The sequence below is a fragment of the Tetrao urogallus genome, assembly GCF_951394365.1.
Source record: "Tetrao urogallus genome assembly, chromosome: 12".
Classification (NCBI taxonomy): Eukaryota; Metazoa; Chordata; class Aves; order Galliformes; family Phasianidae; genus Tetrao; species Tetrao urogallus.
Genome location: NC_136825.1, coordinates 17927735 through 17942804, shown reverse-complemented (window position 1 = coordinate 17942804; position 15070 = coordinate 17927735). Strand labels below are relative to the sequence as shown.

Sequence of the window (15070 nt, the reverse complement as noted above, 5' to 3'; positions counted from 1 at the left end):
AGCAGCCAGACCCAGCTCCCAGCGGGGGTCCGGGTCCAGCCCCTCTCCCCCCAGTACTGCTCCGACTCCCACTGCAGCACATGCTCCTCCATCCTTCATCCTCCACCTTGCATTCTCCATCCTGACCACACAGAGCAGCTCTGGAGCATCGCTCCCATCGTGCTCTGGAGCTGAAGGTGAGACCAAAGGTGCGGAGCGTGCCAAGCGTCCCTGTGTTCTTCCCCACGGGATGCAGGTGGTCACATCACACCTCCATGCCCGGTGCCTGTCCCAAGCCCAGCGCCTGCACCAGCTCATCGCTCAGCCCGCTCTTCAGTGTCCGTCGCACTGTGGGGACAGGAGAGTGGCTGCTGGGTCACTGTGCACTGGGCTTTGTGGCCCTGGTGTGGGTATAAGGGGTCCTGGTGGCATGGGTGGGTGCCAGGGTTAGGGGTATGGAGGGGTCAGGGAAAGGAGGCAAGGCATGGGGTGGCTTTGGGACAGAGACGGGGCATAGGGTGACACGGGGACAGGGACACAGAGTTGGGATTGGGACACAAAAGTTAGGAAAGAGCATCTGAGCAGAGCTCTGGAGACAGGAAAGATCAGAGGGGCACAGAATGGGGACAGGGATGGAACAGGGCATGGGGACAGGGATGCTGAGGACAGAACATGGGGATAGGGCACAGCGGCCAGGACACGGGGGCACAGGGTGTGGGGACAGTGGCACTGGGGACTCACAGGACTTCCTGTTGCCACGGGACCTCCTGCGCTCCCGGCTGGGGCAGGGACGGGGGTTGGCATTGTGCGTCACCGACTTCACCAGGCGGTCCATGATCTCATCCGAGGCGTCGTCGGGTGAGCTGGGGACATCCTCCTGGGCTGGGGAGCCCTGGCTGGGGCTGGAGAGCCCCGTCACTGCATGGGAACATGAGGATGCTGGCATCAACTGGGCGCTCCCTGGGGCCACTCTGCCACCCCATCTCCGATGTGCTCCTACCGCGGCCACCCCGACTGCGGCGGGCAGGGACATCCGTGGGCGAGCTCAGGATGCTCTTCATGCTCTCGTGGCCCACCTCTGCCTGCTCCTGCTGCGTGGGGCTGGTTGACACCACAGCGGGTGGCGATGCCTCGGTGATGCCAGAGAACTTCTCGGTCTGCAGCAGGACAAGAAGCAGGCATTGGGGACACAGCTCAGAATCACGCGATCATTAAGGTTGGAAGTCCAAGATCAAGTCCAATCATCAGCCCATCGCCACCATGACCACTCACAGAATCATAGGATTGTAAAATCACAGAATGGCCAGGGTTGGAAGGGACCTCAAGGATCATGAAGCTCCACCTGCCCCTCCCGCCACAGGCAGGGCCACCAACCTCTCCATTTAATGCTACACCAGGCTGCCCAGGGCCCCATCCAACCTGGCCTTGAACACCTCCAGGGGTGGACGGGGCATCCACAGCCTCTCTGGGCAGCTGTTCCAGCACCTCACCACTCTCATAGTACAGAACTTCCCCCTGACATCTAACCTAAATCTCCCCTCTCTCAACTTCAAACCATTTCCCCTTGCCCTGCTGTTATCTGCCCTTTCAAAGAGTTGACTCCCTCCTGTCTGTAGGCTCCCTTTAGGTACTGAAGGCTGCAATGAGGTCACCCACTGCTTTCTCTTCTCCAGGCTGAACAAGCCCAGCTCCCTCAGCCTGTCTTTGTACAGGAGGTGCTCCAGCCCCCTGATCATCTTTTTGCCCTCCTCTGGACCCTCTCCAACAGCTCTCCGCCCTTCTTGTAGTGGGGGCTCCAGACCTGCACACAGTGCTGCAGATGGGGCCTCACAAGAGCAAAGTAGAGAGGGACGATCACATTCCTGCCCAGCTGGCTACCCCTCTGCTGATGGAGCCCAGGATTCCATTTGCTTTCTGAGCTGAATCACTCATCATTAAACTTGGAAAAGACCTCTCAGATCCTCAAGCCCAACCCCAGCCCACCTGCACCGTGCCAACTGCCCTCATCCCTCAGTGCCACATCCCCACAGCTCTGGGACACCTCCAGGTGTGATGACTCCCCCACCTCTTTGGCAGCCGTGCCACTGCCTCACCGTTCTGTTAGAGAAGGAATCGTTCCTAAAATCCCATCCGAACGCCCCTTGGCACAACATGAGGCCACTCCCTCTCATTCTATCAGCACAGGGCACAGTGGTGGCGTGCTCAGCCCCATACCTCTGTGATGAGCCGGCCGCGCGTCTTGTTGCGCTCACGATGGGCCGCACGCTTCTTCTGCTGCTGCAGGACTCGCTCCCGGCACGTGCGGTACTCCAGGGCAAACTCCCGCAGCAGCTTGCAGATGGGCATCACCTTCACATCCCGCACAACGCTCGCCGGGTACCCCAGGTAGAGCAGGAAGGAGTGGAACCTGCAGGGACACCCATCAAGGCACGGCCACCCCCCCATAGGTTGACTTCGGGGCCGGTGATGCGCCGGGGTTGGGACCCACCTGTTGAGGACACGCCGGTGCACCACCTTCAAGACGACGATGCGCTGGGTGCTGTCCTTGAGGAAGTCGGTCAGCTTGCTCTTCAGCACCGGCTTGGCCTCGTGCTTGGCGATCACCTTCAGGTTGTCCCAGGACGCCCGGCAGCGCCGCTCCAGCTGCACCAGGCTGTTGGCCAACTCATCAAAGTCAACCTAAGGGGAGTGGGAGATTTTGTCCATTGGTGCTGGTGGTGGTGAGGTGAAGGCGTAGGGCCTGGGCTTGGTCTCACCTTGGCAGAGCGAGTGATGGAGGCGATCTCTGAGTAGAGGTCCGTGGTTTCTGGGAACTTCTCCACCACCATCTGGCAGAGGTGGTGGAGCAGGGACTGCCGGTGCACTGTGTCCTTCACCTCCGACACCTTCTCCAGATAGCCCAGCTCAAAGCCTCTGCTCTGAAACCCCAATGCTCAGTGGGGCCTCTCCATCTTGCCACCTTCCCGCTGAGAGACCACCTTCCCCAAGAAGACCATCACCAGCACCCACACCACCTCCCGAGATTCTTGTGGTCTTGGGCACGCATATGCCATGGTTGGCCTTCTCCATGCAGCACCCAAGCTGCATCCCCCAGCACCCCATTCCTCACCTGGGAGCCATTCAGGAAGTTGCCCATGGCCAACAGCGTGGCCAGGATGCACTTGAAGGTGTGATTTTTGGCCAGCTGCTCCATGCCCACTTTCAGATCAAACAGCGGCTCTGCAATTTCCTGGATGGGGGACAGGTGCAGGTGAGATCCCTTGGAAGTCACCTCCCTTGGGGGGATGTTCAACCAGGAACATCCTGGTGTCCTCAACCATGGGCACAAGCACCCCATGCTTGCCTTGGGGCTCTGCAGCCCCATGTTTGGATGTGGCCACTTCCCCCACGGCTCATCCCAAGGGCACCGCTGAGGGGAAGATGAGGTATGTGGCCCCATACCTGCTCCAGGCTCTCATAGTCCAGCTTGAAGGCCCAGAGCTGGAGCCTGGCCGTCAGGTCGCTGATGGAGGACAATGAAAGCAGGAACTGCTCCGCAGAGCCCAACGGCACATCAGGATTGGCCAGCTGGGCCTCCTGGATCCTCTGCTTCTCCTCCTCGGTCGGGACCATGGTCAGGATTTTCTAAGGCAGACAGAGAACCACATCAGATACCAACAACGTCACTGCTCCTCCAGGATGGTGGGAGATGGGACACGTCACATCAGGGCCACCTACAGCGTGGGCACCATGGCACAGAGACCTCCTGACCAGGGGAAATGACCCACGCAGGGACCCTGGTGGGCCGGTTCTCCAGTGCTCACCTCAATCCCTTCCTTATTGACTGCAAACTCATCAAAGTTGAGCACGGCTGTCTTGATGATGTGCACAGGTGGCAGCACGGTGAGGCCAATGTTGATGGCATTGCTCCTCTTGGGATCCAGCACCACCACCACTTTCTTTCCATCAGTAACTTTCTGCAAAGGTAACAGGGAGCAGGCTGGCAGCCAGGCAGAGGGCTCACCTTTGTGAAACACCATGGGATGTGAGGGTGAACCACACACACCCATGTGTTGATCATCATCACCCCCTCCCCCATCCTCCCCACTGAGTCTCAAGGCTCTAGCTACCCATCCTCAAGACAGCATGGGGTGACATTGAGACCACAACACCCCCAAAAACTCTGGCCTGCTGGTACCTTGGAAGCTGGCATCTCTTTTGCACGGGACTCAAAGAGATGCTCCAGTTTGGCAGCGTTGACCTCAACGTTTTGCAAGGATGCCCACAGTGTTGCCTGCCCAAATCTTCCTGACCCCACAGTGCCATCCAGCTGCTTCAGCTCCTTCCAAAAGAGCTTCACTGTCCTCTTCTTCTTGGCTTGGGAAGGACCATCAGCGGCTGAGGGGCCTAAGAAACCAGGGGGAGGTGGGCAGCCAGGAGCCATGGGTGGTGGAGGTGGAGGTGGTGGGCAGCCAGGAGCCATGGGTGGTGGAGGTGGAGGTGGTGGGCAACCAGGGACCATTGGGGGAGGAGGGGGAGCCATGAGAACTCCAGCACTCGCTGCCTTGATGCTGGCAGGAAGGAAGGAGCCATTGGCAATGGGCCCTGAGTCCAAGACGTCCAAGTCCTCCTCCTCCCCCAGGTCAGTGAAGTCCAAGTCCTTGATTTTCAATTGTACGGGGCCAGCCTCCAGGCGCTCCCATGACAACTCCACGTCGTTCTTGACGGGCATCATGACAGTGTTCTCCAGCTTCTGCGTGTGGCTCTCGGCATCGATGCTGGATGCAGCACGTGCCAGCTTGGCGTGGGCACTAGCCACCAGCCCACCGTGGGGCCGGCCATTCTCTTGTTCCTGACCACCAGGTCCCTCGGCACAGCTGGACCCCGTGTCCGTGTCCAGCTCTCCTTGGTGTGGGGACAACGATGGCTCCTCGGGGAAGACCTTCTGCCTCCCTGGCTCTGTGGAGCCCTTGGCATAGAGCATGTCCAGCATGAACTTGGTATCAGAGGAGATGGTGCTGCAAGAGTCGGAGACGTCCTGCCGGCCTGCATGGGACCCTGTGGAGAGAGAGAGCCCACCTGTTGGAGAAGGTGCTGCACGTAGGGCTAGGAGTCCATTCCTTGTGGGTGCTGGATGGCCAGAGAAGGCTGCCAAGAGAAGTTGTGGGCATCCCATCCCTGGCCAGGCCAGGCTTGAATGGGGTCCTGGGCAGCCTGACCTGGTGGGGGACACCCTGCCCACAGCAGGCATTGGAACAGGATGATCTTTGAAGGCCCCCTCCAACCTAAGCTGTTCAATGGCACCAGTACCACCACGGCACACAGTACCATGGGGTGGGCTGGGGCCAGAGGGGCTCCTAATGCCCACGTGGGTCTCCTAGTAGGGACATACTCCCAACCCAGCCCTGCACATACTCATGCGGGGTGGTTCTGTGCTGGAATCAGGGTTGCTGCTGTCCCCATCCCAAGCGATGGGATGCTCCAGTGGTGCAACATCACTGAGGATGTCGATCCGTCCCTTGGCCATGGCAGACATCTTCTCCTTCTGGGCAGCAGCCAGGTTCTCCAAGAAGCGAGCTCTGCGAGATAGGGACAGCTATTGTCTGGGAGCATGGTGAGGATGGGGATGGACAAACCACACCATACAGCACCACACAATGAGCCCTGCATGGGGCCAATCCCACAACAAAATCTTTGGCATGAGCCACACCGCAACAGGATCCACCCGTGGCCCCAGCCACCTCCAAGCACCTCAAAAAAATGGGTAAGGGCACCATGGCTTGGGAACAGCAAGACAAGGATGTAATGGCCCAGTGGGAGGCAAGGGAAGCATGGGGACAGAATTGTTGAGGCCAGCATGGACCTCTAGAGGTCACCTGGTGCCACCCCGCTCCAGCAGGGCCACCCTGAGCTGTGCCCAACACCATGTCCAGGCAGCTTCTGAGCATCCCCAAGGATGGAGACTCCACCACCTCCCTCCACCACCTCTGCCACTTGGTCCCAAGCCGATATCCACCACAACAAGCAGCAAGAACAAGCTCCCAGGAGGGCACCAAGTGTTGGAGCTGGGACTCGTGGCACCCTCCTGCTCCTCCTGCCCTGCACAGCTGGGAGCATCCAGCCTGAGGAAGCGCATGCCTGGAGACACACGCATGCCTCTACTTACTCAAACCTCTTCAGAATAGGTTTGTCCCCATGCAAGGAGGGGGCATCCTCCCGCCTGAGGGAAAATAGGGGTTAGCCCCCGCTAATGGAGATCTCGTCTCCCACCCCCATCCCGATGGTGTGGCATGAGGACCCACAGCAAGAACTGCTCGTGCATATTGCTGGTGACACTGGGAGCACTGTCCCTGTCATCAGAGCCACCCGACCTGCCACCAGGATGCTGCAGGCTGGAGATGGCATGGAAGCCACATGTGCCACCCCAAGTGGAACAGCTGTGGTACGGAGATCCTGGCCACCCAGACAGGGTGCAAGCAGAGGAAATGAAGGGCTGGGAACAGCAAGCAGGTGTCACGCAGAGCCCGGACACTTACCAGACAGCAGCAGGTTGGTGCAGCCTGCAAAAGGAAAAGATAGAAAGAGTGGGCAGAGGAGAGAATCAGCGTGGGCAGAGAGGAGGAGTGAGGGGGAAGAGATGGAGCTGGAGCAGAGGTGTGCGCACCCCAGTGGGGCTAAGGATGCTGTGAAGGCCCTGCACTTGAATCATCTCACACTGCCCTCTCCTGTCCTGTGAACCTCACCAGCCCCAGCGCGCCCTGGGGACAGAGGGGACGTGGTGGTGGAACCCCCAGGGCACCATCCCTTACTTGTAGATGCTCCTCTCCCCCATGCTGGGGGGCTCCTTCTCAGCTGAAGGGCTGGACAGGCTGAGCCGCAGGCTGGACGCGCTGCTGAAGACACTCTTGGGGCAGGGCCTGGAGAAAGAGGAGATGCAGACAGAGCACAGTGCCATGGAGGACTTCCCAAATGTCACACTGCAGCATCCCCGCATCCCACACTTACTCCACTGGGATGCTCAGCTCAGGGCTGTCCTCAACAGGGGGCTCCTTCGGAGTACTGAGGGTCTCATTTGATGGGGATCCGGGACTCTCTGAGCTCTGCAGAGGGTCGAGCTCAGCACTGCCCCCCTGTGCCCTCCACCCCCGCCGCCCCTCGTCTGTCTTCCTGCGCTCCTTGCGCCCGCCTGCTGGCGGCTCCTCCACGCCGTCCTCCAGCCGCAGTGCGCTCTGCAGTGGGATGGGGACGTGCTGTGAACCCCGGGGATGCATCACACTGCCGTCACCCTGGGTGCCCCACTCACTTCATAGAGGACAAATTGCTGCTTCAGGTCGAGGTCAGTGCCCTTGCTGCTTAAATACTGCTGCACAATCCTCTCCATGCCCTGCTGCTCCAGGCAGTCGGTCACATCGTAGAAGGAATCTTGGTCTGGGAGGGCGGCCAGCGTCTGGGTGGTGGCAAAGGGACGGGGCTGGCACCGGGGACACGGGGAGGAGGTGGCCCTGTGGCACAGCCCTGGTGCTCACCTTGTTGATCAGTGTCATGGCGAACACCAGCAGCTCCGTGTCAGCCCCATTGCGCTGCTCAAGGATAGCCATCAGGTTGGACCATGGGCACGTACCTGGGACAAGCAACGTGTGTAGGTAGCACCAAGGCACTGGGTTTGGCATACGGAGCACTGCATCCTGAGCATCTCACCCCCTCCTCATCCCCACTGGAGGGCTCTTGGCGGTCTCCCGTTGGCCATGGCTAGCATGTGCCATAGCTGTCACACTCTGTGGCTGCCATGGGGCATGGACAACCCACGTCTTCTGCACCCAACCATCCCCAAGATAAGATCCATGGTTGGGGGCTGGGGCTGCACCCACCTCTCGCCTGATCCACAGCATTGACGGCGCGGATGAGGAGCAGGGCGTTGGGCTCTGTGTACTCCACGAAGACCAGCAGCAGCTTCAGGGCCATCTTCACCACCAGGCGAAACTGGGACAAAGGACAGTGGCTGTGGCAGGGCACTGGCAGTACAGTGGGCTGCACCCGCTCTCCAGGGCTTGGCTTCACTGATGGCTTTGGAGAAGGGTGCTGTGGGCTCAGGGTCCTACAGCTGGCATCCTGGTGGCCAATGGGTGCTGGTACCCAAAGTTGGGCCCTCTCTTACATTCCACCTCTGTGCCCAGGTCACATAAAGGGGCCACGGGGACTCTTGATGACATTGAAGAGCAGCACCCAATGAGCCCAAGGCACTGAGCCCATCCTGAAGGCAAGGCACGGTGTGAACCCCCAAGGGACAGCACATGGGCACAGTCACAGTCAGGGGTGATGGCAGCTTACCAGGCTTCCTGACAGCGTGTACAGCCACTGGATGGTCTCGTTGTGGTTGATGACACCCTGCATCCCATCCACGAAGAGCATGATCTGGCTCAAGGCTGCAAGGCAGGGGCAAGGGGTGGTGGCATCAGGCACGCTCCATCAGCGGTGCCACTGAGTGGGGGGGACAGGCCATGTACCCACCACGGAGGATGTAGTTCTGGTAGTTCTGGTCCGCCTCTGCCCCCACGTTGATCAGGCACGTCAGCCCATCCAGGTTCACAAACTCTGGCACCAGGTCCTTGTCCTCCTGTGAGCAAAGCCCAGTGATGTCCCCACGCAGGTGCTGGGGGGACGTGGGCACCTCCAGAGCGGGGACACGGAGCCACCTACCTGGAAGAGCTGCTTGAGGGAGAAGAGGGAGCGCCGCAGCTCCGGGCCCTGCGAGTTGTACAGCTTCTCTGCAAGCAAAGGCATGAGAACGGGCTGCTGGGCACAGCGGCACACGGGGACACGGCGCAGTGGTGGATGTGGGACACACATCGGGCCGGGAGCAGCAGCAGCTCCACCACCACCGTTTCTTCCAGTGTTGCCACTTCCCTATTTTCTTTTCTTTCTATTTTTGCTGCCCGGCGATGACACAAATATCTGGTTTTCTGCGCTGAACCGAAACAGGAACCCGGGCAGGAGGCACAGCCCCGGGGCTGAGCTACCCACAGGAACCCCATCTGCCCTTCGTCCCCATCCCACGGCTGGCAGCCTTCAAAGGAGGCACGCAGCTCGCCAAACCCATTTGTCTATTTTTTACTGTTTTCCTATGTATTTCGGCCAGGCCAACCAGTGCTCTGCCAAACCTTCCCGGAGTCGCTGGGATGGAGCATTCCAGAGCCTGGGAACCGCGCGTGGGGAGCGCGACCCTGACCCCATTGCTGGTCCTTTCCTTCCCAGCACTGCTGGCTTTTCCCCTCGTTCCAGATGGGAAGCCTCAGCGCGTCCGAGCGCTCGTCCTCACGTGAGCCATTTGTTTGCATTCACCAGGGCTATGTTTAGAACTCGCTCAGATGACCCCAAATCCCCGCAGCGTGCGATGGATTCCCGGCCCCGGCGGTGAGCAGACCCCCCCAGCTCACCGATGATGGCGTGGACACGGACGGACAGCTGCGTGCGCAGGATCAGCGTTGGCCGCCGGCCCTTCCTAGGGCAAAGGGATACGGGCTGAGCGCTGGCACAGGGGCAACATCCCCACGTGCCCAGTGCTCCCCGCGTGCCTCACCTGACCTCCTCGTAGAAAGCCTCCAGGTCATCCTTCTGCTCCAGCAGCGACAGCTCCAGGTCCAGGTAGTGGCCGGATGGGGAAACCTGCAGCGTGCAGTCCTCCAGCTGGGGACACACAGCTGGGTGAGATGGGGGCCACCTGCCCAGCCCAGGTCCCCAACAGGGGGTGGCAGCAGTGTCCTTCCTGGCTGACGGAGGAGGCAGCTCCACCCTCCGTTACTATAAACCCATTTCCCCAGGCCGCTCCCACTGGATCGCAGGTGCCACCACATCCTTCAGGAACTCCACCCCTGCACAGAGACCAGCACTGAGCTGCTGGAGAAATGGCGAGCCCCACACCAGGGAAACACACAGCAAGGCTGGCCCCATGCCTTGGTAGCCCAAGGCCTTGGTGAGCACATGCTTTGATGGTCACATGCTTTTGGTGCTCCCATGCCTTGGTGTCCCCACGCTTTGTTGGCCCCATGCCCTGGTGGCCCCATACCTTGGTTGTCCCATTCCTTGGTAGCCCCATGCCTTGGTGGCCCCATGCTTTGGTAGACTCAAGCCTTGGTGGCCACAAGCTTTGGTGGTCCCACGCCTTAGCAGTCCCATGCCTTGGTGGCCCTATGCTTTGTTGACCCCAGGCCTTGTTGATCCCAAGCTTTGGTGGCCTCAAGCTTTAGTGGCCCCATGCCTTGGCAGTCCATGCATTGGCAGGTCCATGCCTTCGTGGCCCCAGGCCATCAACTGTCCCTCGGTGAGACCCAGCCTGGCGGCAGTGGCTGTCCCCTTCAGGGCAGGATCCCTGCGCATGGTGAGCCCCACACGGGCGTCCCAGTGTGTGGGCTGCACTGACTCAGCCCCATGACTCAGCCCCAGGTCCACACCCAGCCACGTAGTGGGAGGGGAAGGGCCAAAGGCAGCCCTGGTGCTACAGCATCTGCTCCCATCCTACAGCATCCACGTGTGCCTTCCCACGCCTCTCCCTGCAGCAGGGATAAACCCCCTTTACTTTTACTAACCCCCCCAAAAAACTCCAAACACAGAACGTGATGCATCCAGGGAGGAGACATAGGGATCATCAGCAAAACCCCACTTTCAACCCCAAATCACTCCAGGGGCCAGGAGGTGAGTCCCCACCATTCCAAAAGTCTGGGGAAGCCCCAGGGCAGCCCCATGCAGCACCACCAGGGATCCATCCCCTGCATCTCCCTGTGCTCGGTGTCCCAAGCAAGACTTTGCATGTGTGACATCATCGCCAAACCCAGAGGGCAAAAAGAAATGAGCCCAAACCATGGCGTGTGCATGGAGTGACGCCTCGCCGTCTGACTCAGCCTGTAGATAAGCAGCAATTTGGCAGGGCAGTGCTGCTGGGCTGGAGTCCATCACCATGCTGTCAGCATTCTCACCTCACTTCTTGCTGCCCCCAGCCATGGCTACATGCACCAAACACTGCTGAGGGCTGGGGGAAGGTTTCCACTCCTGCCCATGTGTCCTTCCAGGATGCACCAAAATGCAGCTTCCGTGCAGCTCCAGAGGGAAGAAATGGCCCCTGCTGTGAGCTGGGGATGACAGCTGGCTGCTGTCAGGGATGGTGACACGGCCCAGCTGTGTAAGCCTGGCTGTGCTCCCCACAAGGGGATGCTCAGGTGAGTGGGATGTGCCTACCCTGGCCAATGTCATCCCCCGGGGAAAGGGACAAGGGACATAAGCGTGGCACAGTGGGGTGCTTTGCCATGCTGGGCATCGTTGCTCCTTGGGCAAGATTGGGTTGTGCTGATGGGGACAGCACTGTGAGGCCATGGGGCAGTGGCTGTGTCCCTGCTCCCAGCTTTGATTCGTTTGCCTGCAGCATGGGAAAGTGTTACAGAGTGGTGTGGGATCACAGCGAACCCAGGGAGGGGAAAGAGAGGAGAGCATCCATCCCACACTCACGCCTCACAAAGCAGTGCAGTGCCCTCTGGCTACTGGTTTTGGGGACTTTTTGGGACTTATCCCAAGGGGACAAGGACCATGCACAGGAGCATGGCTCCAGCCAGGTGGGAACACACAGCACCATGAGCTTCAACGCTCAGAGATGATACACGTAGCAAATGATGGCTCATGGATGCACACAGAGCAGGACTGCCCTCTCCAATACACTTAATGGAGATGTCTCCATGGGGCAGCAATGGAGATATCACTGACCTGTAAGATGATGGAGCCACAAGCACATCTGGAGGTCTCCAGAGCCAAGACAGACAGACACATCCAAACCGACCCCACCATCCAAGCAACAACGAGCTGAGTGCCCTATCTTGGCACAGCCCTGCACAGCATCCTTCCTATCTGCTGGTGCCGGAAGCATCCCTTCTTCCCCCATCTCCAACACTTTCTATTTTTTTGGCAACCACACTTTCCCAACTTTGCTGAGCTGCGGAACTCTCCAGGCATATTGATACCTTTCAGCATATTTAAAGAAACACTTTGGTGACAGCGTGGGACGTGGGGACGGTCCTCACCTCCTCGGGATGGAGGTGATGGAGACCCAGCAGCCAAACCCAAGAAACCCAAAGAAGAGAAACTTCTGGAGAAACCCAAAGGAGCTGTAAAACTCAGCTGCAGGCTTCTCCTGGGGCAGAGCCAGAGCAACGCCCGGACTGCAAACCAGAGAGTGCAGTGCCACGGGACTCCCAGCACGGCTTACGGGGAGGAGATGGGGGATTTACTGAAGCTCATTTATCTCTGCTATGTTCTGCAGTCGAGGTTCAATCTTGAGGCCACAAAGCTCAGGATGAATTTTATGCAGTGTGAAGTAGGCTCGTAGCTCACAGCATCCATAACTCAGCATTGCTCTGCACCCTACACCATGGCGACAGCCACCTTTGCGAGCCAACAAACCTCTTGTGCAAGCAAACCCAGCACAGCTCACTTCTGAAATACACACTACTGTGCCTGCAGCTTCTCCCCCCTCCTCATCTCACACCCTGAGGCACAAGGACTGGGCAGTGGGAGCCACTTTGGGACATTGGGCTGGTAGAGGTGTTTATTACCGGGCGCTGCCCCGTACCCTTTCCTGCTGACAGATGGTAGCAGATGGATGGGACAGTGCCCACAGTGGGGAAAAAAAGGAAAGGAAGGCAGGAGGGCCCTGGAGGGCACACAGCACACACGGCCCAGACTTGCTCACACGCCGCCCTCTCCATCCAGCCCTGAGTTCCCCATGGCTCAATGGCCCCAAACCCACCACAGTCAAGGATTTTGGGCACGTGGGGGCCCCAACCCCATCAGAAGCAAGGACTTTGGGCAAGTGAAAGCCCCAAACCCATCGCCAACACAGGTTTTGCTCTTCTGCAGGTTTCCAGAGGAGGGGGCAGTTTGGTTTTGTTTGGAAAATCCCTACACTGACAGTGCTGGGGCAGGGTGCAGGGCATGCAGAGGGACATCCAGGGACAGCGGTGGCACGGAGACGGCCTCACCACCGCCCTCTGCAATTCAGGTAGTTTGCAATGGGATTTCCTCTGCAGCGGTCACGTGCTTTTGTAGCAAACACAGATTTTGAAGCAAAACACTCACAGGGGTTGAAAGCAAGCCTGCACCCAGAGGGAGCATCACTCAGTGGGGCCCTGCATGACTTGCTGGAAGCTCGGATGCGATAGCATCATCCCGGACCAGAACAATGAGGCTGCGGAAAGCGGGCCGGGAAGGTATTTCAGGCACAAACGGCTTCCGGAAAGCATGAAAAAGCCATCAGCTGCACGGAGAGGAAGCGAGGGGCCGTGCGCCTGTGGGCAGGGAGAGTGAATCCTGCACGGCTCCATTCTGGGGGATTTGGGGCACCCAGGGTGGGAGGATGCTGCTGAGCGAAGCGGGACGAGCGCAGCGTCCAGGGCTGAGGTTTATAGGGGAAAAAATTAATAATGACTGTTCATTTCCTAATTATAGCACGGTGAGTAATGGGGCTGTGAGAGGCACCTGGCAGCATGGGCACTGCGTGGGGAGGGGGGTTGGCTCCAGCTCCACAATGTCCCTGTCCCCATGGTGGCACCCCGGGCCGCCGATCCCGTTACAGCTCCGGGGTGGGGAGGACGCATGCCTGAAATTTGAGTTTGCCCCATTCGTCATGTCTGGAGCTGCGTGTTCCCAAACAAACTGCATTTAGTCAGCAGCCAAAAATCCCATGACGGGGACACCATGAGAGGCTGCTGCTCTGCCTCATGAAAAAATGAAAGTGGGGACGAACGGAGCTCGTTTGCCCAGGGGAAGGTCTCGCAGCAACCCTCTTCCCATTGCCTCGCCCCCAGCTTTGCGCACTGGTGCCATGGAGATGCACAGCCACGGCTGAAGTGTCCCAGGCCCGTGGAAGAAAGGGGAGGAAGGGGAGAAAACCCACCCACCCCCCATCAGGAAGGGACTGTGAAGGACACTCTGATGGCAACGCACCAACAGGGGATCCCCAGGCAGGAGGGAAGTGGGGAGAGGAGGCTCCAGCCTGGGTTGGGACGCCAGCAGTGCTTCAGACCCCCGGTGCTGTGCCTCCTTCCCTCCCCACTTCCCAGAGGAAGTTGCTCAGTGCAAGATTTTCTGCGGGGCTTTCCTTCCAGCCCATGCAAACGCTGAGTGGGACAAGGGGCAGGCAGCCCCGCAGCCCCGTGCACGGCCAGGCGGCTGAATCCCACGCTCGGGCCGTGCTGGGGGCTCACCGCGCTCCACCGCAGTGTGCCGTGGGATGCCGACACAGAGCCCCAAGCCATTGCAGTCGGATGGGAACCGGCCTGAAAAGGCAAAGCCACTTCCTCTGCGACTCCGGGCGGGTTGGCATCAGGCGGAACGAGGGCAGACCCCGCGGCTCTCGGGGACACGCGGTGACACTGCCCACGCTCCGGTCACCGCGGCAGCAGCAGTGTCCCCATGGCAGCGCATGGCTACAGCCACACAGCCACGTCCTTCCGACGTGGGGGTGTGGATACGGCTGTGCCCACTCTCTGCAGAGAGTTTTCCGAGCCCTCCACCGCCCCTCTATCCCCAAGCAGCAACCGGGCACCGCGCAGCCCCACGGGATCCCAGCCCCACAGCCACGCTCGGGATGCTCAGCGCGCCCTCCCCACCTCCCGTCCCCCTTATTTACCGGCAGCGGCGCTCCCAGCAGCCGGTGCACCGCGGGCAGCTGCGCTCCCAGGGCCAGCGCTTCCTCCACGGCGTAAACAGGCGCACGTCGGGGCTCCGGGAAACTGCCGCAACCGAAGGGATCGGAGTCTTCCAGGTATTGCACCCGGCACGGGACCGCAGCCTCCGCCATGGTGGCACCGCCACCGCCGCTGCCGCACAGCGTCCGGTGCTCCGGGGGTGGCACCGGGACGGCCCCCCGGCACCGCCCCGGCACTGCGCCGGCACCGCCCCGCGCTCGGGCGCCCTCCGCGGGTGTAAGCGAGGCCTTGCTCGGGAAGCTCCAAAAGGTTAAAAGGGGGCGGGGAGAAGGGATGGGGGGCTGCGGGGGGCGAGAGGGCGTAGGGATGCTCCGAAGGCACTGAGGGGCTCCAGGTGCACGGGGATGCTCTGCGTGCGTGGGGTG

General features: G+C 60.0%; 1 protein-coding gene across 1 annotated transcript; it reads right to left on the bottom strand.

The window, feature by feature from the left end:
• Positions 1–244: 244 nt before the first annotated feature.
• On the bottom strand, positions 245–14797 carry FHOD1 (formin homology 2 domain containing 1; the record flags this gene model as incomplete). Its single annotated transcript, XM_079541221.1, has 22 exons — positions 245–327; positions 721–897; positions 980–1136; positions 2194–2386; positions 2468–2658; positions 2736–2897; positions 3089–3208; positions 3421–3603; positions 3783–3935; positions 4157–5016; positions 5374–5537; positions 6768–6875; positions 6964–7187; positions 7262–7405; positions 7485–7579; positions 7827–7938; positions 8287–8381; positions 8467–8572; positions 8656–8723; positions 9393–9457; positions 9536–9642; positions 14627–14797. 22 exons carry the CDS (start codon positions 14795–14797, stop codon positions 245–247), a joined length of 3738 nt encoding a protein of 1245 aa, XP_079397347.1.
• Between the last annotated feature and the right edge of the window lie 273 nt (positions 14798–15070).